Source organism: Onychostoma macrolepis, chromosome 23 (genome assembly GCF_012432095.1).
Source record: "Onychostoma macrolepis isolate SWU-2019 chromosome 23, ASM1243209v1, whole genome shotgun sequence".
In the NCBI taxonomy this organism is placed as follows: domain Eukaryota; kingdom Metazoa; phylum Chordata; class Actinopteri; order Cypriniformes; family Cyprinidae; genus Onychostoma; species Onychostoma macrolepis.
The window spans coordinates 1,306,026-1,333,402 of record NC_081177.1 but is presented as its reverse complement, the minus strand read 5'-3'; the positions used below and the strand labels follow the sequence as shown (position 1 = coordinate 1,333,402).

At 37.7% G+C, this 27,377-nt stretch overlaps 2 protein-coding genes and 1 long non-coding RNA gene across 3 annotated transcripts in view; all 3 read left to right on the top strand.

The window, feature by feature from the left end:
* The window catches only part of LOC131532229 (uncharacterized), a 136,736-nt gene that overhangs the window by 45,636 nt on the left and 63,723 nt on the right, over nucleotides 1-27,377 (top strand). The gene's annotated exons all lie outside the window — the stretch shown is intronic.
* On the top strand, nucleotides 348-26,846 carry LOC131531747 (C-type mannose receptor 2-like). Its single transcript, XM_058762773.1, has 8 exons — nucleotides 348-498; nucleotides 8,353-8,391; nucleotides 9,297-9,653; nucleotides 10,956-11,306; nucleotides 12,129-12,486; nucleotides 22,635-22,792; nucleotides 26,682-26,720; nucleotides 26,839-26,846. Exons 2-8 carry the CDS (start codon nucleotides 8,355-8,357, stop codon nucleotides 26,844-26,846), a joined length of 1,308 nt encoding a protein of 435 aa, XP_058618756.1. The 5' UTR covers nucleotides 348-498; nucleotides 8,353-8,354.
* LOC131531682 (uncharacterized) lies at nucleotides 14,299-16,220 on the top strand. The gene is made up of 3 exons (XR_009268756.1): nucleotides 14,299-14,657; nucleotides 15,680-15,771; nucleotides 15,900-16,220. It is a non-coding gene; the product is annotated as an uncharacterized LOC131531682 (long non-coding RNA).

Here is a 27,377-nt window from a genome sequence, read left to right as displayed (position 1 = left end):
CTGATGAGTGCTCGGGACACGCGTCACACTTGGTTAAATAAAGGTTTAATAATAATGATAATAAATCTGCTTACATTTCCAGAAAATAGATCTGAACATTGGAAAAAGTCAGGTTCAAAATTCTTCGAAACAGAAAAGTGCTGTAAGTGCTGCTGAAGTGGAGGAAAAAAAACGTTTGAAGATATGTATTAGAATTGAAATCTAAAGACACAAATAATAAGTGTAATAGAATAAACAAAGTGTGTATTTTGTTTTCTTTGTCGCTGTATAAACACACACAATAGAACAGATGAACACACTCTCTCTTGTTCAGTGCGGTTGCCTTTGGACAAGAAAGAAGGAAACAAACCTGAACAAATAAACAAACAAACCACAGAAGGGAGTTTTTCTTTCCAGGGAAAGCAAAGATGGGAGGAGCAGAAAGAGAGACGATCGGTGATATCAGTCTGTCCTGATAAAAGAAGAAACACAAACACACCTGAATCACAAGATCTACAGGTAAGAACCTCTGAGTCTTAACTTTACACTGATTACAATATGATTGATTTACCAGTGTTTCTATTACATTTTACTCAGCTGATCACTGATTAAATAGTGAATGTGTGGATTTTGGAAATTTTATCTGTAGGTATCTGGGTTTTTATAGAGAAAAATTACAGAGAAAATAAACAAAAACAAATAAACTTTGAAAATGAACTTAATATCCAGAGATTGATCCAAAGGTGATGGTGATAATAATTACATAAAGGTTTCCTCACATTTAATTTCCCAAGTGTGTCCTAAATTTATTTATTTATTTTAAAAGTCGATATGTGCAGCATAAAACAATACACTGTAAAAAATTATCATAATTCTTAACTTTAAAACACACACACAAAAAAAACATATAGTAAAAATCTGATAACTACATCATACTGTATATAATTGTTAGACATTTAACAGGACATTTCATGTAATTTGTTGGTATATTAGCATTATATGAGTTAATGAAATATCTTTACAAATTATGTACAGTTAAATGTTTTACTGTAAATGAAACTTAAATCTGTAAAACTAAAATATTGCTATTAAAATTTTTCCTGAAAAGTTCTTGCAACCTTACTTACTGTAAGTTTAATGTATTTTCAGTGTATTTTCACACTGAATCATGACACACATCAGCTTCAGGAGCTTCATGTGTGTATTTATAACTGATGTAGAATCTAATAAGCAATGATAAAGCAGAAATGACATGATCTGATGTTCTGGATCTGGTCAGATGTTCAGCGTCTGCATCATTTATTGAGACTGATTTCTGTTTTTCCCTCAGAATGTCACATGTCTGTGTGTTGAGTTTCTGCTTTGACCTAGTTTTTGCCTGTGTCTTGTTAAGTTCATCGTTACCACCTGTTGTTTCATTAATTATCCCATTAGTTCCTGTGTTCTTAAGTCCTGAGTTCTCCCCAGTTCATTTGCCAGTTATCGTTTGTATTATGTGCTATGCTACACCATGCTCCTGGATTTCATGTTTCTACTGTGGATTATTATTATTAAAAAACGATTATTTGGAAAACTACCGTGTTGTGTACTCCTATAGCATAGCACCTGCGACAGAATAACTGGCCCACACTGTTTGAACGGCGTTTTTTTTTTTTTCTTTTTTGTTTTGTTCAATTTTTACCATGGACCTTTCCCCTGTAAAACTTCTCTGCCTGGAGCAGGGAGATCACCCTCTGGCAGCTCACACCCTGGACTTTATTCAGCTCACGTGCCTTACCCACTATCCAGACCACTCGCTCTGTGTTTTTTATTACACCAGCCTGAGCGAGCAGTCTAAGGCACGCGTTCCAGCGGGCGGTCCTAAAGAGGATTTCGCCACCTTTGTGGAGTGGGTGCTGGTACACAACGACTCTGCATTCACCATCGGCCCTGTGGAGGATGATTTCGCCACTGGCCCCACTCCACCACTGCCAGAGACCAGCCCACCACCAGCGAATGATGCGACAGAGGTGTCGCACGAACCCACCACAGGAGGTCGGCATGCCGCGATGGAGGAACTTGGACCGAGGACAAGGTTAGAAGTTACCATCGCCCTGGAGTCTAGTTCTCTGCAATGGTCTGACCAGGTGTGTGAGCCGGCTACACCGATGAGCGCTGAGGGAGTATTAGTGGAGTTCGGGGATATGGTGGATTGCCCCGCCCACACTCCCACCGCTATGAGCGAGTACGGACGGGCCTCAGGTGGATATTATGAGGAACTGAAGGACATTTTTCTATGGACCTGATTGACTTTTTTGGAGAGGTGAGCCCTAAGCCCCCTGTTTCTTCAGATACTCCTGTCTCTCCAGCATCTCCTGTGTGTCCTGAATTCCCACCCAGCCTCCCTCTTCTGCCTCCTCAGTCAACCAGTCCTTCAGCCTCTCTGCACCTCCTACTGGCCAGCTGGATATACAGAGAGTCTTCAGGCCATCAGTTCCATCCTACACAGAGGATCCCCTATCTCCGCCTCTAGCCTCTGTGCCCCCTGCTCCACCTCGGGCCGTCAACACTTCGGCTCCACCTTGGCTCCTCCCAGCCTCGGCTCCACCGGAAACCATCGGCCATACGACTTCTCTGGGCTCCCTCGTCCCTCCGGCTCCACCTTGGTCAGTTGTCGAACCTGCTTGCACCTGCGGCTCCGGCTGGCTCCTCCTCGCCCCCGACTCCGCCTTCGTCCTCGGTCCCACCGGCTCAGCCTCTGGATTTCCGGTTCCTCCTCGGACGCTCGTTGCCGCAGCTCCTCCTCGGCCTGGACCATTGGCTGAGCATGGACTCATCGGCTCCATCTGGGTCTCCATCAGTGAGAGCTGCATCTCTGTCGGTCGTCCCCAGGGTGTCCACGAATGTCAAGGCATCACTCCCACCTTGGCTCCTCCCGCCTTCGACTCTGCCCTGGGGCCTTGTCCTGGTTGGTCTCTGGCTCAAAACCTGGCTCCTCCTGCTCCTGGTTTCCCCTTGGCTCCTCCCACCTTCCACTCCCCCATGGACTTTTATTTTTTTCCGGGTTTGGTTTGTCCTCTCTCCTGCTCCACTCCCTCCTCAGTTTGAACTCTTTACGGTGCGAGGATGCGCCTCCCCGGGAGGAGGCGATCTGTCACATGTCTGTGTGTTGAGTTTCTGTTTTGACCTAGTTTATGCCTGTGTCTTGTTAAGTTCATCGTTACCACCTGGTGTTTCATTAATTATCCCATTAGTTCCTGTGTTCTTAAGTCCCGAGTTCTCCCCAGTTCATTTGCCAGTTATCGTTTGTAGTATGTACTATGCTACGTGCTCCTGGATTTCATGTTTCTTCTGTGCATTATTATTAAAAGACGATTATTTGGGAAAACTCCCGTGTTGTGTGCTCTTATAGCATAGCACCCGTGACACAGAAATGGAGAGAATCACATTGCTGTCTCTTCTGCTCACAGGTGAGTGAGTGTTTAAATGAGTGCTTGACTAGTACTAGTCTTGATAGTTAGTGTTAGTGCTGTGCTGACGGTGTTCAAGTGTGTTTGAATGATTCCTGTAATCGTGTGTGTTGTTCAGGAGATTGAGCTGCTACTGTAATAAACCACATAAAAACCAAAAAACATCAGCAGTGTTTCCCATGAGTCCTCTAGGCTGCGGCGGCCTGTAGATTTCAGTCTCAATTAAAGTTTTTATCCAAGAGTCTTTAACCATTGCATATGAAGATCCTAAGATGAAATATATATATATATATATATATATATATATATATAATACATACAGATGCATCTCAATAAATTATAATGTTGTGGAAAAGTTCATTTATTTCAGTAATTCGACTCAAATTTTGAAACTCGTGTATTAAATAAATTCAATGCACATGCACTGAAGTAGTTTAAGTCTTTGGTTCTTTTAATTGTGATGATTTTGGCTCGCATTTAACAAAAACCCACCAATTTGAACGGGCGGTCTAACAATATCCCGTTCCTGACGTCTTTTCAGAACAACATATCTGCGCTTTATTCAAGCACTGGTACAGCCTGCACGCGACTGTTATGCACGCGCTACACGCATGAACCAATGCTTTGTTTTATTTGCGAGGTCTGTGCGCAGCATACGCATAACGATGCTCAGAGCAGGCTAGCCTACCAGTGAATATACGGCCTGCAGACAGAACAGGCAGGTTGTCGATGAGTGACAGAGCAGAATAAAGATGGATCAAAGTGTGGATGCGCTGTCCTTGAAGAACGCTCAACTCGGTTTTGTTTATATTTTCCTTAGCCTATAATTTTAAATGACAGATGTCGAATTTATTTATTTATTTTTCTTCCGCGACACTTTTCCTAGGCTAGCTACTGTGTTTACAGCAAGATGTTAAACGAATTTAGTATTTTGACAAGACGTATTTTGACAAGATAATTTTAAAATTATAATAGGCCATTTTTGTACAACCTACATTTTTTTTCTCTGCGACACTTGTTCCTATTGTGTTGTAAAGGTTAAACGAACTGTATCCTGACAAGACGAATAAAAATAAGGAATACAATTTGTACAGACTACACTTTTATTTGTTAGCCTATCTGTCTGTCTTCCAGTAGAGGAAATTTAAGTCTGTGATTCTGGAAACGAGATCTAAATTTAGCGGGAACGGTCGGGTCGGGAAGAAAATTATTCAAAGCGGACAGCAGGTGAACAAAGAGTGAATATATCGCGGTAGCGGGCGGGTGCGGGATATAACCTCGCGGGAGCGGGACTTAAAAAACAGTCCCGCGCAGACCTCTACTGTTGAGCGCTCCAAATCCAAACGCAAACTTTGCATGCAACAATCAGAGGCAGCAATTGACAGCGCTCTGATCCAATGGCATACAGGCATCGTCAGAATGACAATACTCTAGCTCAATGATGCTGGGGATCCAGTGGGGGCAGCAATCATATTTCAGGGTGTCAGTGCCACTCTTGATCACAACCCTGTTAAAATGTAGTGGCAGTACGTGCGCTCATTGGCGCCCCCTCCAGCTGGTGGCGCTCTAGGCGACCGCCTAGCTTGCCTATGCCTAGAAACGGTACTGGTTAAAGAACAATATAAGTAGCACTGCTCCGTTGTACAATCTGTTGTATTCAGCGTGACCACTATGCGTATATGCGGTACGAGTGAAGCACAAAGCCTATTTCATAAATAAATAATATTTTAGCATCCAGATACGTCGCGAATATGAAAACATTTGGATTCGTGCCAAATGAGAGAGGTGGGCATCAGTTTCACCTTAAATTAATTAGTTTTTGGCTTTACATTTATATAGCCTAAACGCAAATCGCCTTAACTTTTGAGGATTTGTTGTGGAGAGAATGGAACTTTAACCGTGTTTATAATGTTTGTAAACATTTTGCTTTTACCCACATTTTAGCCTACATTATTTTCGAATGTAATCATAAAATGCGACTTGGCCTATGTTTTTTTCCTCTCAAAACGCAATTTTATAAGAGCGTTTAACAATGCAGCAAACATTTGTAAATATCTTGAAAAAATACTTTAATGTCGTTAAAGCGTTAGCAGATTTTTAATTTTGTTTAGTAGGCTATGTTTGGCCAAACTCTATAAAAGAGGATGCTGTATTGGCTACGAGCAGCGAGTTAAAATAACAGATTTTCTGTTTTTTTTTTTTTTTAAGTAAAGAAAACGTTATTACTATTATGCTATTATTATAGGCACATATTTTTTTTTTTTTTTTTTTTATAACCGGTATTAACTGGTTTCGGAACGATAATAATACATGAAGAACGCAGAAACGTTAAAATATCGTTTCTGCTCGGAGTGAACCTATTTATTTATTTATTTTCGTTTTCAAGCCCTGATTACAATAGTAATATATTTTTGTCTCAGATGTCCAAAAAGGAGGAGTACCGGGATATTCCGGCTGCCTGGAGCATACAGCAGTGATTAGCCAGCTCATCAACGAAGCCAAGAGTAACAACAACACACTCTCTGTTGTTTGGCTGGACCTCGCAAAAGCTAACCCAAGCGTCCCACACCAGCTGATCCGAAAGGCATTGGATCACTACTGAGTTCCATCAGAGGTAGTTGAGCTTGTAATGGCACACATGGACGTGCTGCAGATGAGGTTCACCGTGGGAAGTGTCACCACCAAATGGCAAAGGCTTGAGAAGGGCATTATGGCAGGACGTGGCTAGCCTCTCTTCCCAGGGCACCATGAGCTCAGCAACTATGATGGTTTTTGTGCTCCTGGATAGCAAGACCATATCTGGTCTGAGGGAGGTCACTGCCACGTCCTGTGGGAAGACAAGCTTCCTCTTCAGGTCCACACTCAACTGGTCGTGCCGGTAGTGTCGTCATAGGCTGTCACCGGCCAACATGTGGTGTTTTTGTATATATGCTTCAGACACGGGTCACGCTGACGGCTTTCCCCATAGCGACCCCTAGAGGAAGCAGTGTCTCGTTCCCTACTCATGTAACCTGAGACATTCTTTCCGCAGGAAGAAAAAAGAAAAAAAAAAGATTGCGCGGGTGCCCCCATGTTATAAATTAAGCACGATAATAAGCCTACTACACTCCCCATAAATACTTGAAATGCACATACAGCTATTTTATTATTAATAAAATAATAATAATAATAATAATCTGTTTTGGTCATATTTACTATTGCCCAGCTCCCCCTGTCATTGATCTAGCATCCCCTGAGCACCTGCGTTTAAAATTCTCTGGTGCCGCCCCGATTATAAATGTTACGTTATGCCAGAAGGTAGCAAACAGTGACTGTTAAAATGTATCTGATGTCTGATTCATTCAATCAAGAGATTCGTTCAAAAACAAAACAAGGTCATATATTTCAAATAATTTTTACATATTTTTATTTTAATTGGCTCATTTATAACATTTTACACTCATTTAAATAAAACATTTTGTAAGAAACCTAAGTGAATTAGCCTACATATTATTTAGTATTTGTCTAATGTTTTGCTTCAGAATCTTGTTAGAACTGTGATCTCTGTCAAGTCAAGTCACCTTTATTTATATAGCGCTTTTAACAATACAGATTGTGTCAAAGCACTTAACAGTATCCAATTGTAGGACAGAGTGTCAGTAATGTATAATGATAAGATTAAACACTCAATTTTCAGTTAAAGGCATTTCATTATTGAATTCAGAGATGTCATTGTCTAGCTCAGTTTAGTTTAAATAGTATCTGTGCAATCAAATCGGCGATAATCGCTAGAAATTAAGTATCCTAAAAATCAATTATCCAGAGTCTTAATAAATAGGCTAATATCTGGCATCTAATACTAACTGTTTCTAATATTAAAATGTAGACTATGATGTAAAAGGTTTATTTATTTACACTTTATTTAGTACAATAACAAGGATTTGGTACATTTATAATGCATTATAATGCCACTTCTAATCCATCCTGCCATTGTGCGAAGTGCGACAAGTGCACATTTATATAATTACCACAAAACAATAAAGAATGAATATAAACAGACAAACAGTTTTTGTCTCTGTGCAAATGAGTCAATGTAATAAATGAAACTTATCAATGTCCAGCCTTTAGATGAACTGAAGTGATGATGGTGATGAGAGGAGTATAAATCCACAAGGTTATTTGAGAACGATGCAATGATACAATCCAATAATCCAATAAGTGAGAAGTGAAGATAGTCAATGGCATTCAGTGACTCGTTAAGCTTAACGCCGCGCTGATTCAAGCTACGCGCCGTAGCCTCGCTACCGCGTGCTGATACCCAGATTCATACTTCCGCTTCCCGGAGACGTGCAGTGAATCTAAACGGTGCTCATATAATGAACACAGTGAAAACAACAAGGGAAGTATAGTCCAATACTGATATAAATTAGTTGATATACAAGATGAAAAGTCCTTCCTACAAAAGAAAGTAAAATAGCTAGCATCAGTCATAAAGCATACAAATACACCAAGTCATTATAAAGGTCAGCCAATACTCACGTTTGAGCGTAAACTCTACGAGTTCTCAAAACAGGACTTAAAATGTGTAGGCAGGTAGCATTAGTTCGACCACGAGTTTTCCCTCTACCAAATGAAATAACTTGCTTGTCGGTGACCAGGCTTATATCCGTTAACCACTATGCACTAGCGCCCTCATGCCAGTGCATCCAACTCCCTGCAGCACTCACTTTCCTTGCTTTTACTGTAAGTTTAATGTATTTTCAGTGTATTTTCACACTGAATCATGACACACATCAGCTTCAGGAGCTTCATGTGTGTATTTATAACTGATGTAGAATCTAATAAGCAATGATAAAGCAGAAATGACATGATCTGATGTTCTGGATCTGGTCAGATGTTCAGCGTCTGCATCATTTATTGAGACTGATGTCTGTTTTTCCCTCAGAAATGGAGAGAATCACATTGCTGTCTCTTCTGCTCACAGGTGAGTGAGTGTTTAAATGAGTGCTTGACTAGTACTAGTCTTGATAGTTAGTGTTAGTGCTGTGCTGACGGTGTTCAAGTGTGTTTGAATGATTCCTGTAATCGTGTGTGTTGTTCAGGAGATTGAGCTGCTACTGTAATAAACCACATAAAAACCACAAAACATCAGCAGTGTTTCCCAAGAGTCCTCTAGACTGCAGCGGCCTGTAGATTTCAGTCTCAATTAAAGTTTGAGTGTTTAACCATTAACCACAAGTGAAGATACTAAGAAATATTGTAATTTTTCTACTCTAAAATATATATACTGTATATATATTTTTTTTGTACAGTGCAGTTGTATTACAATAGTAATATATTTATGTCTCAGAGGTAATAAAACACTTTAAAAATATTTTTAAAAGTCATACAATACAACATTGCAGTACATTTTACAAGAAAATATTATTTCAGTCTTTGTTTACATTTCACATTTAATCCAGTGTAATACTTGCTGATTCTCTGTAATTATTTTTTACATTTATTAGCAATTTCTGAGTAAAAAAAGTTGTTTTTATTATTGTTATATTCTAATATAATAAATTTGGCTTGTGAATGTGATATGATAGTGTTTCTATTACAACTAAAAGAGCTTTGAGTCGACTTTCATGTTGAAGTCCACACAAAGAATTCAGTTTGGTCACTGAAGATCAAAACTCTGGAAATGCACCACATTCATGCGTTTAACTTTAAAATACACTCAGTTTTCTTCCACTAGAGGTCCACAGTGTCACCAAATCCTGTGGAAACACTGAACGTACAAAACCATCATTCAGAGCACTTTATCAAACACATACTGAAACTCTGAGCTCTTGAAATACAGTGTGGATATAATGAGTCTGAGATCTGTGTGAATGTGTCTCTCCTCAGTCGTGGTCAGTTCATCTCCGCGTCAGTATCACTTTGTGAATCAGAAGATGAACTGGACTGAAGCTCAGAGTTACTGCAGAGAGAAACACACAGATCTGGTCACTATCAATAACATACAAGAACAGAATGACATAAAACAGCTCTTAAACAGTAACTCTGACCGTGTCTGGATTGGGCTGAAGGACGCATGGATTTGGTCTCTGAGTGACTCTGACTTCTACAGAGGAGATGAGTCTCAGTATAGGAACTGGAAACCAGGACAACCAAGTGGAGATGGAGACTGTGTTTATATGAACAATGATGGACAATGGAATGATAAAAAGTGTAATACCCAAAAGCATTTCATCTGCTATAATGGTGAGTTCAGCTGTATGTTTCATATTTGATTAACTTTGCACTATTAATCAAATGTACATTATTATCTTCTGTAGAGCTGCTTATAGCTGAACTGAATTGATTTCTGAGTAACTGATGAACTTTGCAACACTGACACTTGTTTTATTTTAAATGCTTCAGAAATAAATGTGGCTTGACTTTGTGCTTAAAACAGAAATGGGTAACACTTTATAATAACAGCACACTATGAATCATTAGGTAAGCATTAGCAAATAGTCAGTTCATCCTTTATAAAGCATCGTCCCAACATTAATAGTCATTAGTAAGCAGTTTATAAATACAGCTATAAATGCCCTGTTCTTGATTTATAAGCATATCTATTACAAAGCAGATTTAAAGGCTCAGTTATCTTCCTAACAGAAAACAAACAAACAAAAAAAAAAACAGAGGGATAAAGATCTTAGAAATATTTATTTCAAGATGCAAAATAAAAAAATTTAAAAAATGAAACTACACTTGATTCTTTTTTTTTTTTCTAAGAAATTGCAGAAGTGTACAGTTATACGGTTTCATTTTTTGCATCTTGAAAAACATATTTCTGAGTTCTGCATCCCTCTGTGTTGTGTTTGGGAGATAAATGAGCCTTTAAATCTTCTTTGTAAATGCTTTATAAGGAATAAATAGTCCTCACTTCAGATGAACTCACAAAAACAGATGACTGGCAACTACTACATGTTTTATAACTACCTGACTTAATCATGAATTACAGCAGGAATATGTGTTAATAAAGCATTTATTAACACACTGAGCAACTATTATCATGTCTAAATAATAATATTCATAAATGTACATTTAAATAGTTTATTAATCATTTACTTACACTTTCTAAATGATCTTATGAACTACTGACAACTCCTAAATAACTGGTTTATAAATAACGTGATAATTTAGAAATGATAAATTGACCTTTAATAAAGTATGAAAATACAATTATTAAACATTATAGATATGCTCAAGAACAAAACATTTATAGCTGTATTTATAAACTGCTTACTAATGACTATTAATGTTGGAACAATGCTTTATAAAGGATGAATTGACTATTTACTAATGCTTTACTAATGATTCATAGCGTGCAGTTATTATAAAGTGTTACCCAGAAATGTTCTGAAAGACTTGAATATTTTCATCATGAAACACTTTCAGTTTTGAATAATGAACCACAATTGGATTTGTCTTCTTGTTCTTGGTAAATGAGAGGAGAAAAAAACATGTATTTATTTCTCTAAATCAATATCAGACAAATGTCTTTCTGTTTTAAAGGCAGCAGTAAAGGGTTCGTCCCTGTACAGGAGCTAAAGAACTGGACTGAAGCTCAGAAATACTGCAGACAGAAACACACAGATCTGGCCAGTGTGAGGAATCAGAGCGAGAATCATCAGATCCAGAACATCATAAACCAGAGCCTAACTTCACCTCATCAAGCCTGGATCGGTCTGTACAGATTCTGGGTTTGGTCAGATAACAGCAACTTCATATTCAAACACTGGAAACAAGATGAACCCAATAACAAAGCTACAAAAGACAGCATCTGCGCATCAACTGGTATCAGTGATAAAGGACGATGGACAGACGAATACTGTAGAGAATCACATCCCTTTGTGTGTTATGATGGTGAGTAGATCAATCATCTGATCTGCTGAACGTCTACATGTCAAACTACAGAAACTCTCTCATCATTACAGTACGACTGCACTATTCCTTTAAACCAGCAATTCCCAGAGTTTAAGTCTTTAAATTAATGTTTCAATAATTTAACAAAACATTCACACATTCATAGTTCTCTGATGTCAGTTAACGATCACAAGACATGCAGCTAAACAAATAAAATAATATAACTCCAGTTATAAAAATGAAGACAAATATTACTGTTGTTAATTCTCAGTGCCGTGTGCAGTTAAATCATTTTATTTTACACTACAAGAGACAATACTAATATTAATGTTTTAAATTCTTCAGTTTCAAACTTTTAAATCCTCAGGCTTTTGTTTTGGTGAATATTAGTGAAATGCTGTAAACTTCTGTCCACAAAAAGTTGGAAATTATGCAAATTGGTAAATAGAGTAAACTATGCACACATTGGGTTCTCAAATGCACATTAAACTCAGTGTTAATGTGAGTCAGTATTTACTGTGAATTGAGATGCTGAAACACTGTTTTATAAGCTGCTGACGTGTAAATGAACACAGTTTCACTCTGAAACACACAATACATCAGACTTTGATTTGATAATCACACTAAGCTTAATTGCAATTTCAGATTAATTTAGATTAATTGTGCAGCATCATTTAAATACATGTATTCTCATTCAAGTGTTTCATTAATTATTAGGTTTTCATAAACTCAGGAAGCCTGTTTGGGAAACCCTGCTGCTTTAACTCAGCACTCTTCATATGAGCTGTGTTTAAATGCTTCAATTTCTGTTTGTGTTTCCAGATAAACTGGTTCTGATCCGAGAGAATAAGACGTGGCCTGAAGCTCTGAGATACTGCAGAGAAAGGGACATGGACCTGGTGTCGGTGGATTCAGAGCAGATGCAGCGATGGGTGAAGATCTTGTTCATGAAAGCAAACGCCTCCTCTGCTCATGTGTGGCTGGGTCTGCGTCACTCCCGCATACTGGAACTCTGGTTCTGGGTCAGCGGTCACACCATGTGCTACGATCAGTGGGCTCCTGATTACGACACCGGACTGGACGACTGCGTTATTACGGTCAGATCCGGAGCCATTCGGACCCGTGATCAGCTCTGGATCAGCCGCCCTGAAACTGAAGAAAACAACTTCATCTGCATCAAGTGAGTGCTGGAGAGTAACATGTAATCAAAAGTCATCAAAAAGTTCTTTGAATACATTACTTAAAATGTGAATCTAATGGATTATGTTATTAAATAAAATTTACATTATGTAATTTGTAACTAGTAACAGACTAAACATGTATATAATATAATATGTAATAATCTACCCACTGTGAGTCAAACAACAGATTATGAAGATTCAGTCAAGCCATTTGGACTTTATTAAAATAAATTGAATTCCAAGTTTTTTTTTTGTTTTTTTTTTGTAAAGCTCTTTTCACAGTACATTGTTTCAAAGCAGCTTCACAGAAGAATGTATATTTCAATGTTGCAATCAGGAAGATTTTTGTTATTGGACTAAAAACATCTCCATTTTAAGTCTTTTTTATGTCTATTTGAACTTCTATCGTGTTTTCACTTGTTTAAGGTCAATTATATGATTCAGTTTCTCGACTCATGAGGTGAAGGAGACAAACATTTACTGTTTTCTTTCACTTTATTTTTTTTATTGCATGTCATTTAGTACTAAGCACTTACATTTACTTTACTGGAACTGATATGTTCAGCAAACGCCATCTAAAATGACTGCAAATATAATCACATGTAATTATAATACATGCAAATTATTGAAAAAAATAAATATATTCTTTATTTTAACCTTTTCTTTTGCACTGAATCCTTAAATGTGATGGAAACTATTTAAGATGCTCTTATATATGTGTCATTTTCAGTTTCGTTTTCATAGACTTTCAGTTTGCATCTCATTGATTCCTGTGTTTCCTTTCAGTTTTCTTGGTCGTCATGGTTTCTAAGTATGTTCTCATTTGTCACCATAGTTACTGATTATGTTGCTCACCTGTGTCTCATTCATTTCCTTCATTACTGTGTATTTATCGTCCCCTCACTTGGCAATGTGGACTATGTCTATTTTTGACTCAATGTGTGATGTTCCTTTGTATAAAATCATCTACAATGAATACATGTAAATGTAAATGGATAAATGTAATGATATTATATAATGATAATAAATATTCATTGAGTGACTTCATGGAATATTTGCACTATATTTGAACATCAGCAGAAGCATTTAAATGAAGTGGAGTAAATATTGTGGGAAATTACAGGACCAACAGATAAAAAAAAAACGTGAAGTTTGTTTGTAAATGACATATTTCTGCTACAATAAATTTATTTAGTTTTAGTTATTTTAGTACAAGAAGTTAAATTAAACAGGAATTAAAAATGTTGTCTTGGCAACTAGCTAAAATAAGGGGCAATAGACATAAAATTTCTCAAGAGCAATTTTTGAAGGGGACACAAATAATACAGCCAAAATTGTACTTGCAAGGATAGCTATGCTTACACAGCATGGACCGTGTTTAAATATGAGTTCGGTTCACATGGTTCACCACGCGGTCATATTATAATTATTATTTTGCGTCATCCATAGTATTTTAGGTTTCGTCTGGAACCATACGTCTCTTTAGATATTCAACCGCATTAAGCCCACTGATCTTCCACTTAACATCATGTTGTGCAAAACCCAACACATCGGTAGGTCTACAATATATTAGCTTATATTGGTTCACACACTTATCGCCGTGTTAGTTGTAGTGGGTGACAAGCTACAGTATTAAGCTCGTTAGCCTTATAATCGCTCATAGAAAAACATAGGATATCGTAATTTTTTTTTTTTTTGTCATGACTAATTTATTAATGATCCAGCATAATCTGTATTAAAGAGAGAGAATCATTTCACCCGATGTTTAAAGAGAATAAAATAGCCTTGACAGCCTAAGTTACTTACACATAACTAACTGTTACTGAGGGACTTGCTCTCTCCACCGGACTCAGGTGTGTGTGTGTGTGTCGGTAAAAGAAGTGTTATGGATCAACTGGGGATCGTGTTAACTGGGGATGTGCGCGTGCACGCAAGTGTGTTTACCTGATTTCCAGCAGATCGAGACGGCGACAGATTCACTGCAGTATTCCACGGGTCATAGATTATAAAACGTGTTTCATCAGTTTTATACATTGGCATCATGCATAAAGCGGTTTGATTCCGCGGAGTCCGTACCTGCGTATTTCACACGGTTTTAGGGAAGTTTACCATGCTCACAAACCACTGTTTCAATGGGTGATCAAACTCTACAACGAACTGAAGTAAAAATGTAAGTATGTTCTTTTCAATATCACTGTACATGGTGTTTGTAGTGTGCTGTCATGTGTTCTAATTAACAGATATAAAAATTAAAATGAAAGCAAACATGAACTGCAAAGTTTTTTATTGACAAGCCTGTTCATTGATCTGTAGTTTACTATTGTTCCTAATCAAATTATTTATTTTTGAGTGATTACAGACACACACACACACACACACACACACACACACGTGTGTGTGTGTGTGTATGTGTATGTATGAAGAAAAAAAAAAGTTTGTGTGGTTTACTCTGCTGAGATCTCTTGCTTGTACAGTCAGCTCTGGTGCCTCGGTTTCCTCTTCTCTGGACATAAAGTTTCATCATGGATTCATGACTGATCTGAAATCAACATTTTGCATTGGATTATAACTCTGTTCAGAACAATATAATCATATAATCAATTGAATTACCTTCATTTTATCTATGCTTAATTGTGTGTCTGTATTGTACTGTACATTATGCTCAGTTAGGTGCTTTAATATAAATGTTGTGGATCTGTTGTCTTTCACTGAACATGTAGAGAACACTTTGTTTAAAATAAATTCTAAGTTCATGACAACATGATTGACATGTTTATTAAAAGTGAACCATGCTGTAGGATCTTTCTTACTGACTCATAGCTTCCATATGAGCATAGACCGTTTCCATACTGTCTTTTGTATGAAAGTCCTGTGACAATCACTCAGCAGCCACAACTTTTTCATGACGGACATAGGCAGAGCATGATTCTGTGATGATGAATTATTACATATATGGCTATTGCAAAAGACAGTATACATCACTAACCTCATAAACATTTGACATCTTACATGAATATGATACCTGTCTCACAAACATTAATTAGAATATGAAAACCTTCAATATTTACTTTATTGCAGACTTCTTGAACTAAAAATATGACACACAAGTCTGTCAGTTTCATAAAAAAAAATGAGTGTGGGCCTCTTTATATGTAATATAACTTTGAATTATGCCAGTTATCTTCATTTCAGTGGTGACAACCTCACTAACATTTGGATTCAGCCTTTGTGAAGATTTTAGATGACCCTAACACCTGTGAAGAGATAACATCCCTGAAAAAAACGTACAATCTCAACTCTGAATTTACATGCAAAACTGCAAAATTTTCCTTATATTGTAAAATTATGATCACAATATGTAAATCATTGCCTAAACATGTTTGTGCATAACTGAATGATGTTAACTACCCAGATCCAGCCCGTTTCCAGTCCAGATGGTGGATCAGCACCTAGAGAAGACCACAACAGCTCTGAATGTCAGTGGAGACATGTGCCCTACAGACAGATCCCCTGTGAAGACCTTGTCACAGACAGCCATCAGCACAACTGAACTGAGCCGGACAATAACATCACTGAATCAACCATGAACTGACTTGAACTGAGAAACTGACTGTTTACTATTGTCTTCATTTTAGAACTGCTTTACGGCTGAAATGAACTTTGTTTGCATTATTGACGTATTATTTCAGTATTTAACACTGTGAAGCTCCTTTGACACAATATGCATTGTATAAAGCGCTATATAAATAAAGGTGACCTCATTTGACTTGACAGACCTCTATTATAAAACTGTACATTTCTTCAACATGGTCAATACATCGACAGTCATTTCTGACATAGCAGATTTCTCTTCATAGTAAAAAAAAAAAAAAAAATTATGTAAACATTTTATGTAAAGCTGCTTTGAAGCTATGTATTGTTAAAAGGGTTTGTGTGTGATTTTGCTTCAACACCTAACTATGTAGGCTATATACGTTTGTTGAACATTCCCTATTCAGGATAATTCATTGCATCTTATCTGTGTCACTAATTCAAAATTATATGCATAATGCAAAACTATAGCTTGTTTATCACGCATTGTTTAGCAATATAAAAAAGAAAGAAAATGAAATGCTTGACATTCCTTTGACCACTGCAATATTGCTGCACAAATTAATTTACACAAATTAAGTAATATTTTTGAACAACTGCCTACACAGACGTTGCAAAGAAACAAAGTAAACACCTCATTTAATGAATTTACAATTGTCATTAGAAAAAAAAATCTGTTGAAACGAATGTAGCCTAAACAAATTCATCTGGCTGTGGTCATGAAAACGCATTAAAACTTCCCTTAAACCGCGTCTTTTTTTATTTATTTTTTATTACAGATTTTAAAACAAAGAACATACAAGGGCAATAACATTTAAATTAACTCAAAACAAATATTATAAAGAATATTAAAAAGGAAAAGCAATAAAGAAATCACATGTCTGTAAACAAGTTCAAATAATTACAAATTACTCAAAAGATAGGTTTAAGGCTTCAAAATAATTTACAGTTTGTTTCGCTTTGTTATTTCATGTTTCTTTTAAAAGAAAAAAAGGTCAGGCTGCTAAATCTAATGTTTGGGACCGGTTCTCAGAAATAGTTGCAGCAGGAGACAACAGCAGTATCGGCTACGTGAAGTGCAACTATATGAAAAAAAATACAAACACAAGAGCCACAAAACAGGCACTTCCAGCATGTCAAGACATATTTGTTGGGGGGGGTCGAAGAAAAAGGACTTGAGTTGTTGCCACTTTACAGGGCGATGTTTCCAAGCACTTTCAGGCTGAAATAAAGGCTGTTTTCATTTTCATTACAATGCCTAGTATGTCTATTTAATGGTCGCAGGTGCGGGGCGGGTTGTAAAAATATACAGATACAGTGGTGCAGGGCAGGCTAGGGCGGGCCAAATAATTTCATAAAAGCGGGACCCGTGGGTTGGAAAAAACCTGACCCGCGCATCACTACCGCCTATGACTACAGCTATGCAAATGTTGTGTCCAGGAACACAGTGGAATATTCTGGTCTGCTTTCTCAGGTTTGGCTCCAGTATATTGCATAAATGCAAAAAAGACTAATAGGCCATATGGCTAACAATAAATATTCAAAATGGTGTGTCCACCAAAGTGTTTTTAGCCACCCGAAAAATGACAGGTGCTCTTCTGAAAACGGCCAGCTGGTGGCGCTTGAAAACACTTTGGTGGCACAGCGTTTTTCCCATAGACTGTAAAAAAAGGTTGCTATGATGTGGAATATCCACGGCAATATTACTAGTATCTCATTTTGATGAATATTAGTGAATATAAAAATGCAGTAACCAGCAATATTAACTTCTCTATTGTTGTTCAGTTGTTCAAGTAGGATGATTGGTCAGTGTGGTATGTCCCGCCCCTCCTCCATTGACTGGACGGCTGGATAAAGAGTGACTACTCAAAGCGAAACAGTTTATCAACTATTAGCTAAAAAAATAAATAAAAAATTAAATATAATAATAATAAATAATAATAATAATAAAAACAGAGCAAAACAAACTTGTGAAATATTATAATGGCAGTGCATCAAAATTCAGTGTCATCAGTTTGCCAAAAAGAACACAGAATGTTTTACGCACCATTTACACGTGGTAGGGAGCAGGTGTAAATTTCTTTTGTACCAACTAACATTTTGAAAATACGAACATTTTCATGAATCCGAAAATTTACGTCAGGACAGCTTTACGAACGATTTACACAAAAATTCGTTCTGCTCGTGTTTCATGAATGAGACCCATTGACTGGATGGGGATAGACAGACTGTTCACTAACCCTGATAGCACACGTACATCTAGGGGACGTCTATTTGACGTCTGCATTTACATCTGCAAGACGTATGTTTTAGAGTGTTTGCTCGTCTGCAATACGTCTATTGGACGTCTCCTTTTAGATGTCAAATAGACGTCTTTTAGATGTCTTTAAGATGTTTATGATTCAGAATGTATGTAAAACTGACATCTGAAAGACGTCTGTCAGACGTTTGTAGACAGCAGATGCTTTCCAGATTAAGAGATCTTTAACAGACATCTTGCAGACGTACGTGTGCTATCTGGGAATGGTCTCCTTGGCAATGACAGGGTTAACAGGGCATACAGAAGGTTCATTTAGGGCTTCCATGGCAGTGATAGGGTTAATAGGACAGATATGGGATGCATTTATAGTTTCTGAGCTTAAGACAGACAGTTCAGGTTTAGATTCCTTGACAGAGACAGACAGTCCGAAATCAGACACATTAGTTGAGACGAGACGGACAGACCGTTCACAATTAGCCACCATGGCTGGTTCAGAGCAGGGCAAATGTTCAAAAGCGGCCTCCATAGCCGTGACAGGACAGAACCGGAGTAGCGATCAGCAAACTCGAATGTCCCGGAGCTTGTGGCTGACTCAATCTCACAGCCGCCGTTACCGGCACGGACGCAATATTGCGTTCCTCCTCCGCGATACCCACAGTGAATAGAGAGCCAACAGTCAACAAAGAATAATCCATAAACTCACAGAGTGATGAACGCGGACCCTCAGCTGAGACTTGAGAGGTTGATTAATGCCATCACAGAAAAACTCTATCAAAATAAGGTCTGGTAAATCTGAATAATGAGCGATGGCTAAAAATTCTCAGATATAGTTCTCCAATGATCGCGGGCCTTGCTTAAGGGCTAATAATTTTCTTGTCCATACCTGGCCAATGATCACTTGAACAGCTGCTGGATCTTTGTGCGGCCGAGTATTCTGTAATGGGGCAAATGAGACGTGAGACGTGCGGATCCATTTGCAGGCTGTAAGGATGAAAGAACCTCAGATACGTTGATCTCCTGAGAAACAGACTGTACAAACATGGACGGGCATCTTCAAGACACCCCACAGAGTGGAGGTGCAGGAAACTTCCATTTGTTTGTTAAATCCCTTCACCCATCCTTCCTTCTACTCAGTCTGCTCAAAATGGTCAATAGTAAATTGTAATGTTCTACATTAATGCAAGTGATATTTACAGTCATGTTTGATATCATTTGAATTGTCTCAGGGCGACTGGTACAATGGTCTCATTCTTATCAGAAGTAAACTAAAAGGTAATACAGATCCTAAGAGTTTAGAGATATTTTGCACACTGTAGAGGGCGGGTCAGTTCCCAGTGCCTTTCATGCAAATTACCATCTTAGAACTAACAAATTACCATGTGCTTGACTTTAGTTAAGTTGTACTCAGTTGCATTAACTATGGGGGGCTAGTTATAGTACTGGTCATAACCGCTGGTTACTCTCTCAGCTTTAATTAAGTTATACGTAGTTTGCTAACTATTGGGGGCTAGATATAGGATACTAGCATAACCTCTGATTATTGTTTGAGCTTTATTCAAGTTGTACGTAGTTATTTTAACTATCGGGGGCTAGGTGAAAATACTAATGAGATATTAACATATTTCATAGTAGGCTACTAGCATTATCGTCTCAACTATAGTTAAGTTGTACATGGTTATATAACTATCGGGGGCTAGACAAACGGTACTATCATAACCGCTGATTATTGTCTGAGCTTTAACTAAGTTGTACATAGGTAACTGTAGGGGGCTAAACAGAACTACTATTTATGGTGAGTATGAGCGACCTATTAAATAGTATTAGCCATAACCGCTGACTAATGATTAGACTGGCGAGTTTGTGATTATGGGGTATAAGTACGTCGGCCGGCGTGATATACCCTGGGTGATATAGATTCCTAATGAATGAGTAAATATAAAGTAAAGAATTAACTAGAATAATCAAATGTCAGAAGATTAATAGTATATAATTAGGGACAGACAAATGATCAATTTTCCTTTGAACCTAAATTCGAGGTCATAATAAAATGGAGTCAGATTTGAAGTTAACTTAAATTTAATAACTTTGCGCGCTGAAAAGACCAAACATGCAGGAAACCTTCATCCATGATCGGATACCGTCATGAAAAGATGTGGTCATAACAGGCATGGTTCAAACAGTGGCAAACAGGTATAACACAGGCAAGACCAAGAGTAAATCCTAAGGAAAGCGTGGATCTACGATCGGCAAACAATATCCAGAGGGCTTGAGAAGAGGGGTAGTCCAATACCATGAGCAAAAGTCCAGGCGAGGTACAGAGTCCAAATGGCAAGACAAGGGTTAATCCAAGGCGGGCTATAAACTAGATAAACGAGACTAAGAAAACATGGAAGGACTCCGTAGAGTAGCAATCACTGGAAGAGCGATAAACGCTAGACAATATGCCGTCTGCGGCTGGTCACGGCCCGCTGGGCAAACCTCAGGCCGGTTCGGCCGCCATGGGCAGCTCTCCCAAGCCCGCCGTTCGCGGCTCACCCAAGTCCGCCGCCAAAGAGTATGGCAAGCCTGTCGACAGAGAGTATGGCAAGCCCACTGCCAAGGAGTATGGCAAGCCCGCCTGCAAAAAGTATGGCAAGCCAGCTGACGGAGGCTGAAGTGCCTGTAGGAATTTTGGTGGAGTATGAGGGGATTTCATGCCCGCCAGTGCCTGCTCCTCGCAAGTGCCAGCCAGTACCTGCTCCTCGCAAGTGCCCGCCAGTGCCAGCTCCTCACAAGAGCCCTCCTGTGTCTCCGCTGGTCCCGTCCAGCCCTCCTGTGTCTCCACTGGTCCCGTCCAGCTCTCCTGTGTCTCCGCTGGTTCCGTCCAGCTCCGCGCTTCCAGAGCGCCCCCCAGTGCCTGCGCCACAAAGGCGCCTCCCTATCTCCGTGCTTCCAGAGCGCCCCCAAGAGTCCGCGCTTCCAGAGCACCCCCCAGTGCCTGCGCCACGAAGGCGCTTCCCTATCTCCGCGCTTCCAGAGCGCCCCCAAGAGTCCGCGCTGGTCCCGTTCAGCTCTGCGCTGCCAGAGCGCCCCCAGGAGCCTGTTCCTCCAGGATGCCCACCAGATTCCTTCCAGAGGCTGAAGGTTCCTAATTTCACCATAAAAATTTTGGGGGGGGGTGCTATATACCCATGGTCCTGATAGCCATAGTGACTGGAGACTAAATGGTTCCTGATGGTTTCTCACCTAATTCTTCACCTTAATTCTTAATTCTTTTGCAGTTTATGTGTCTTTTCCTCTCCACCTGTTTTTTCTGACCTTGCTGACCCAATGAGCATTTCGCTGCCCAATGGTCATGCCTTAACTTTGCTAATACTATTATTGCATTAGTATTGCATCAACCTACACATAAAAAAATAAAAAATAAATAAAATCTTTCTCCTTACTTATTCCTTCCCCAAATTGTAAGTCGCTTTGGATAAAAGCGTCTGCAAAATGACTAAATGTAAATGTAAATGTAAATGTATTGCATCCTTCTCATGGGCATTTAATAATTTTTTTTAACTTTTATTCTTGAGTTCAATCTCTTTTTTGGCTCATTTTATCTGTAAAGGAAAATCTGCCTAATAATTCTGCACACCTGAAATAAGAAGTTTCTGACTACCAGCCTTCATGGACAATTATATATCACTTATAAATTATTAAATACAAAATCAATAGTAGTTATTAAGATTGATGTGGTTTGGAATTGGTAAAATGTTCTTGGGAAAAAAATATGAGCAGAATATCAACTTGCCTAATAATTCTGCACACACTGTATATACAATTTTATTTTAGTTAACATTTATTTCATTTCCGATGCTTGCAACTGACAAAAAATATAAATAAATATAAAAATAAAAAAATATTTTTTTATGGTTTTAATTTTAATAGCACCGTTTCCAATCAGATTTTTAACCAGAATCAATCATAAAAAAAAAAAGACAAAACTCAAGAGACAAAACTGGTTTTACATTTTACCCGAAAAGTGCTCCTGGTTTTCTGGTTGGATTGTTTGTTTGTTTTTATCCTTGAATAACAACGGCACACATTCAAATTCTGTCCAGTATCTGATTATTCATCCCTGAGGAACACTGGCACATTCATGACTATCAGCTGTGTAAAGAAATACATGACAATATGTAAATTAAAATGGAAAAAATTCAAATGTCACACAAAGCTGGAGATAAACAGAGGAAAGGACTACATGAATAATATCAGTATTCATTAAACAATTACTCAAAATAATTAACCAAAAATGTACTTGTGTTCTTTCAGACCTCAGCATTCGCATCGAAGTATCGACTTTATCTCCAATGTTTCTCTGGAGAAATTAAAAATGAGGATACAGACGTGTCAGCAAACCAGTCCAGAGCTGCTCAATGAATGTGGAGCTGAAGTACAAACATCTGAGAAACAGGAAAACCTCAATAAAAGTATTTAATTTTTCACTATTTCATCTCACTGTTGTTTAAGAGATACACAACCATAAACGGATGATGACTGACACACACACACACACTTGCCATCTACACTGCATTGACTTCTATTGTTTTTATATAGAGCTAGTTATAAATATTATAACCTACCACTAACCTACACTCTAACCCTAACACACAACTTCCTGCATTTTAATAAATAAAAACAAAAACTTTATTTTATACTGTTTTGAGGACGTCTCCAAATTGAGGTTTTGTCAGATTTAACTCACTTCTGGATACAAATTTGGGTAACACTTTATTTTGATGGTCCCTTTTGAACATTCTGTTGACACTAAGTAATGTTGCAACTACATGTCAACAAACTCTCATAAGAGTATTAGTAGACTGTCTGCTTCATATCTACTAACTCCTTATTGTGTTGGTCTCCCAACAGATATTCTACTGACTATAAGTAACTTTGCAAGAACGTGTCAACTTAATCTAACCCTAACCCTACCAGTCAACTAATACACTACTAACACTCTAATGAGAGTCAGTAGAAATGAAGGTGCAACATTACTTATAGTCAATAGAATGTGTTAAGGGGACCATCAAAATAAAGTGAAACCCAAATTTGTTCCCGAAATATGGTTAAAGCAAGTTCTAGTGAATAAGGTAAAAAATATTAACTAACAGACATAACCATAAGGTCAGGTTTAAATATGAAAATAAGGTATTTTCTAATTAAATATGGAGAAAGACTTGGTGATCTGCAAATGTTTCTAATGGTTGTATCTTTAGCTATTTTTTCTTTTTTTTTCTTGCGTAATATTTTGTGTATTACCGTTTTTTACAATCGCTAGGACACATTTCTCAATACTAAAGTCACTTTTTCAAAACTCTTCACACAGTGAGCACAACAGCAGTCTGTGTGAGCTAAACTGTGGATAATTTTTCATTGCTTTGGCACAACATGCATTCATTGACTACTTCTTTCAAATTCCATGAATTCTTTTCTCATTTAGACACAACAACTGTCAAAACTCTGTGTACCTACAGCCCAGGTTTCACATGTTTACATACTCTTTTCAAAATTGTTAAACTTGAGTTCAAAACAATAACATAATACAAAACTGAATAAAACAGCAATTTTATGCATTTCTACAATAATATTTCACTAAAATATATTTAGAAAAAGAAAAAGAAATGCTATCAAAACTGTTGGACCAACCACAGGTGATTCTGTTTGTAGCTGAAGACCTACATGTGTTACTCCTTTACATAATTGCATTATCATCTATAAAAAGTATTTGCATTGAATAATTTGCATTGTGATGTAAACCTGGACCAAGCCGGACACAGATAAGTGGCTGAAAGAGCAAGAGGGAGACTTATGCTTGGTGAAAGAAGAATAAGAGGAAGATCAAGAGCTGTAGTCTCAGATGAGATCAGGGCAACTATAATTGATCATGTAATAAATCATGGTCTTTCAATGAGAGAGGCTGGTCTGCGAGTGCAGCCAATTCATCACCAAACACCAATGACTTGTACATATGGGTACAGTCATTTTAGACACTTCCAAAACTGTTGCAACAGAGATGGAAATACAATTTTTACACACCAGAGGCGTTCAGCTTGGATTAGGACTTGGCTTTCTGCAGACCAGTCAAGTTCCTCCACACTGACTCAGTCAATCATTTATTTTTGAACCTTGCCTTATACACAGAGACACTGACATGTTAGAACAGAATAGAAAAGGGTCCTGTCCAAACTGATGCTATAAAATTAGAAGCAAAAATTCCCTAGAGTATCATTATATGCTTAAACATTAAGATTTGTACTCATGGAAATGACTAAAGTAGTGAAACCTGTTCCTTAGAAGGGGGTGACCCAATACTTTTGGCAATATAGTGTATCAGCAGAAGATTGCCAGGGATGGATCAGGCATGCCAAAATATTCTTTCCTATGTCCTAGATGACATACGATGTGATGTGGATGAGAATCTGTGGCCAAATGCAATACATAGAGTTGATTAGGATTCCTACAATACAATATATACAAATGTATATACAAATTCTTGCATTTTGGAATAACTTTGAAAAAAAAAAAAAATATATATATATATTGAAACATATAGCATAATGTCTAATTCATTCCTGTAACATATATTTTGCTGTAAACAGTAGTCCTAAGTAGGTGTTCTTCTTTTACAGAAGAATACATTGTTTAATGTCACCTGTTGTTAGTGTTTTTTAGGTCTTACTTTTATAGATGACCAAGTGTGTTTGTTAACTGACAACCCTTGCTAGTGTTATGAAAGAATGAGCTGGTCTGAGACATGTATGAAGTGTTTTGATAGTTGTTGTGCATTTTGAATGTGAAATGAATTGCTGTGCCAAGCTGATTTAATAATAATGATAATAATCATCTGCTATAATAAAATCTGCTTACATTTCCAGAAAATAGATCTGAACATTGGATAAAGTCAGGTTCAAAATTCTTCGAATCATAAAAGTGCTGTAAGTGCTGCTGAAGTGGAGGAAAAAAACGTTTGAAGATATGTATTGAAATTGAAATCTAAAGACACAAATAATAAGTGTAATAGAATAAAAAAAAAAGTGTGTATTTTGTTTTCTTTGTCGCTGTATAAACACACACAATAGAACAGATGAACACACTCTCTCTTGTTCAGTGCGGTTGCCTTTGGACAAGAAAGAAGGAAACAAACCTGAACAAAGAAACAAACAAACCACAGAAGGGAGTTTTTCTTTCCAGGGAAAGCAAAGATGGGAGGAGCAGAAAGAGAGACGATCGGTGATATCAGTCTGTCCTGATAAAAGAAGAAACACAAACACACCTGAATCACAAGATCTACAGGTAAGAACCTCTGAGTCTTAACTTTACACTGATTACAATATGATTGATTTACCAGTGTTTCTATTACATTATACTCAGCTGATCACTGATTAAATAGTGAATGTGTGGATTTTGCACATTTTATCTGTAGGTATCTGGGTATTTATAGAGAAAAATTACAGAGAAAATAAACAAAAACAAATTTATTTTAAAAATGAACTTAATATCCAGAGATTGATCCAAAGGTGACGATGATAATTCCATAAAGGTTTCCTCACATTTAATTTTACAGGTGTGTCATAAATTTCTTTCTTTATTAAATAAATTATACGTTATTACATGAGCAAAACCTACTTACAACAGCTCTTACAATACTGGATCTCAATGTCTGTGTAAATTCAACTCTGGAGATTTTAAAAGCCGATATGTGCAGCATAAAACAATACAATGTAAAAAAAAATATCATAATTCTTAACTTTAAAACACACACACAAAAAAAAAAACATATAGTAAAAATCTGATAACTACATCATACTGTATATAACTGTTAGAAATTTAACAGGACATTTCATGTAATTTTATGCTTGTTTCATTGTTTCCTTCATAGATTCATTATTTTACCTTTTTAACTACATCACAGTCTGTGTTTTTAAGGTGGTTAGTGTAGTAAAGATTTCAGTATTTCAGTAGTTTGGTATATTAGCATTATATCAGTTAATTAAATATGTTTACAAATTATGCACAGTTAAATGTTTGACTGTAAATGAAACTTAAATCTGTAAAACCTAAAATATCGCTATTAAAATTTTTCCTGAAAAGTTCTGGCAACCACAGCTGCTTTTACTGTAAGTTTAATGTATTTTCAGTGTATTTTCACACTGAATCATGACACACATCAGCTTCAGGAGCTTCATGTGTGTATTTATAACTGATGTAGAATCTAATAAGCAATGATAAAGCAGAAATGACATGATCTGATGTTCTGGATCTGGTCAGATGTTCAGCGTCTGCATCATTTATTGAGACTGATGTCTGTTTTTCCCTCAGAAATGGAGATAATCACATTGCTGTCTCTTCTGCTCACAGGTGAGTGAGTGTTTAAATGAGTGCTTGACTAGTACTAGTCTTGATAGTTAGTGTTAGTGCTGTGCTGACGGTGTTCAAGTGTGTTTGAATGATTCCTGTAATCGTGTGTGTTGTTCAGGAGATTGAGCTGCTACTGTAATAAACCACATAAAAACCACAAAACATCAGCAGTGTTTCCCAAGAGTCCTCTAGACTGCGGCGGCCTGTAGATTTCAGTCTAAATTAAAGTTTGATTATGCCATGGTCTGTCTGAATACTCGATTCTGATTGGCTGGCAGGTGTTGATTAAATTCGTTTAACTACACAGGTAGTTCCAGGTCAGTTTAATCACGTTCTATATTAATGCGCTTCCTATAAACATTGGTAATGTCTCAGTTACGAATGTAACCCTCGTTCCCTGAAGGAGGGAACGGAGACGTCACGTCGGATGACCGACGAATTGGGATCTCGCCAGAGAGACCAATCCACTTTGAGTGTAACTATACGAGCCAATGGACATTGGCATGCGATCATTGCATCCAGCTGCCGCTGATCACAGCGTGAGTATAAAAGGCAGCAGGTGCACCACATTAATTCATGCTTTCGCTGAGGAGCCGAGCCGGTGACCCGGCCGCTCAGCGGTGGTACAGCGACTGTGGCGATGGGACGTGACGTGAC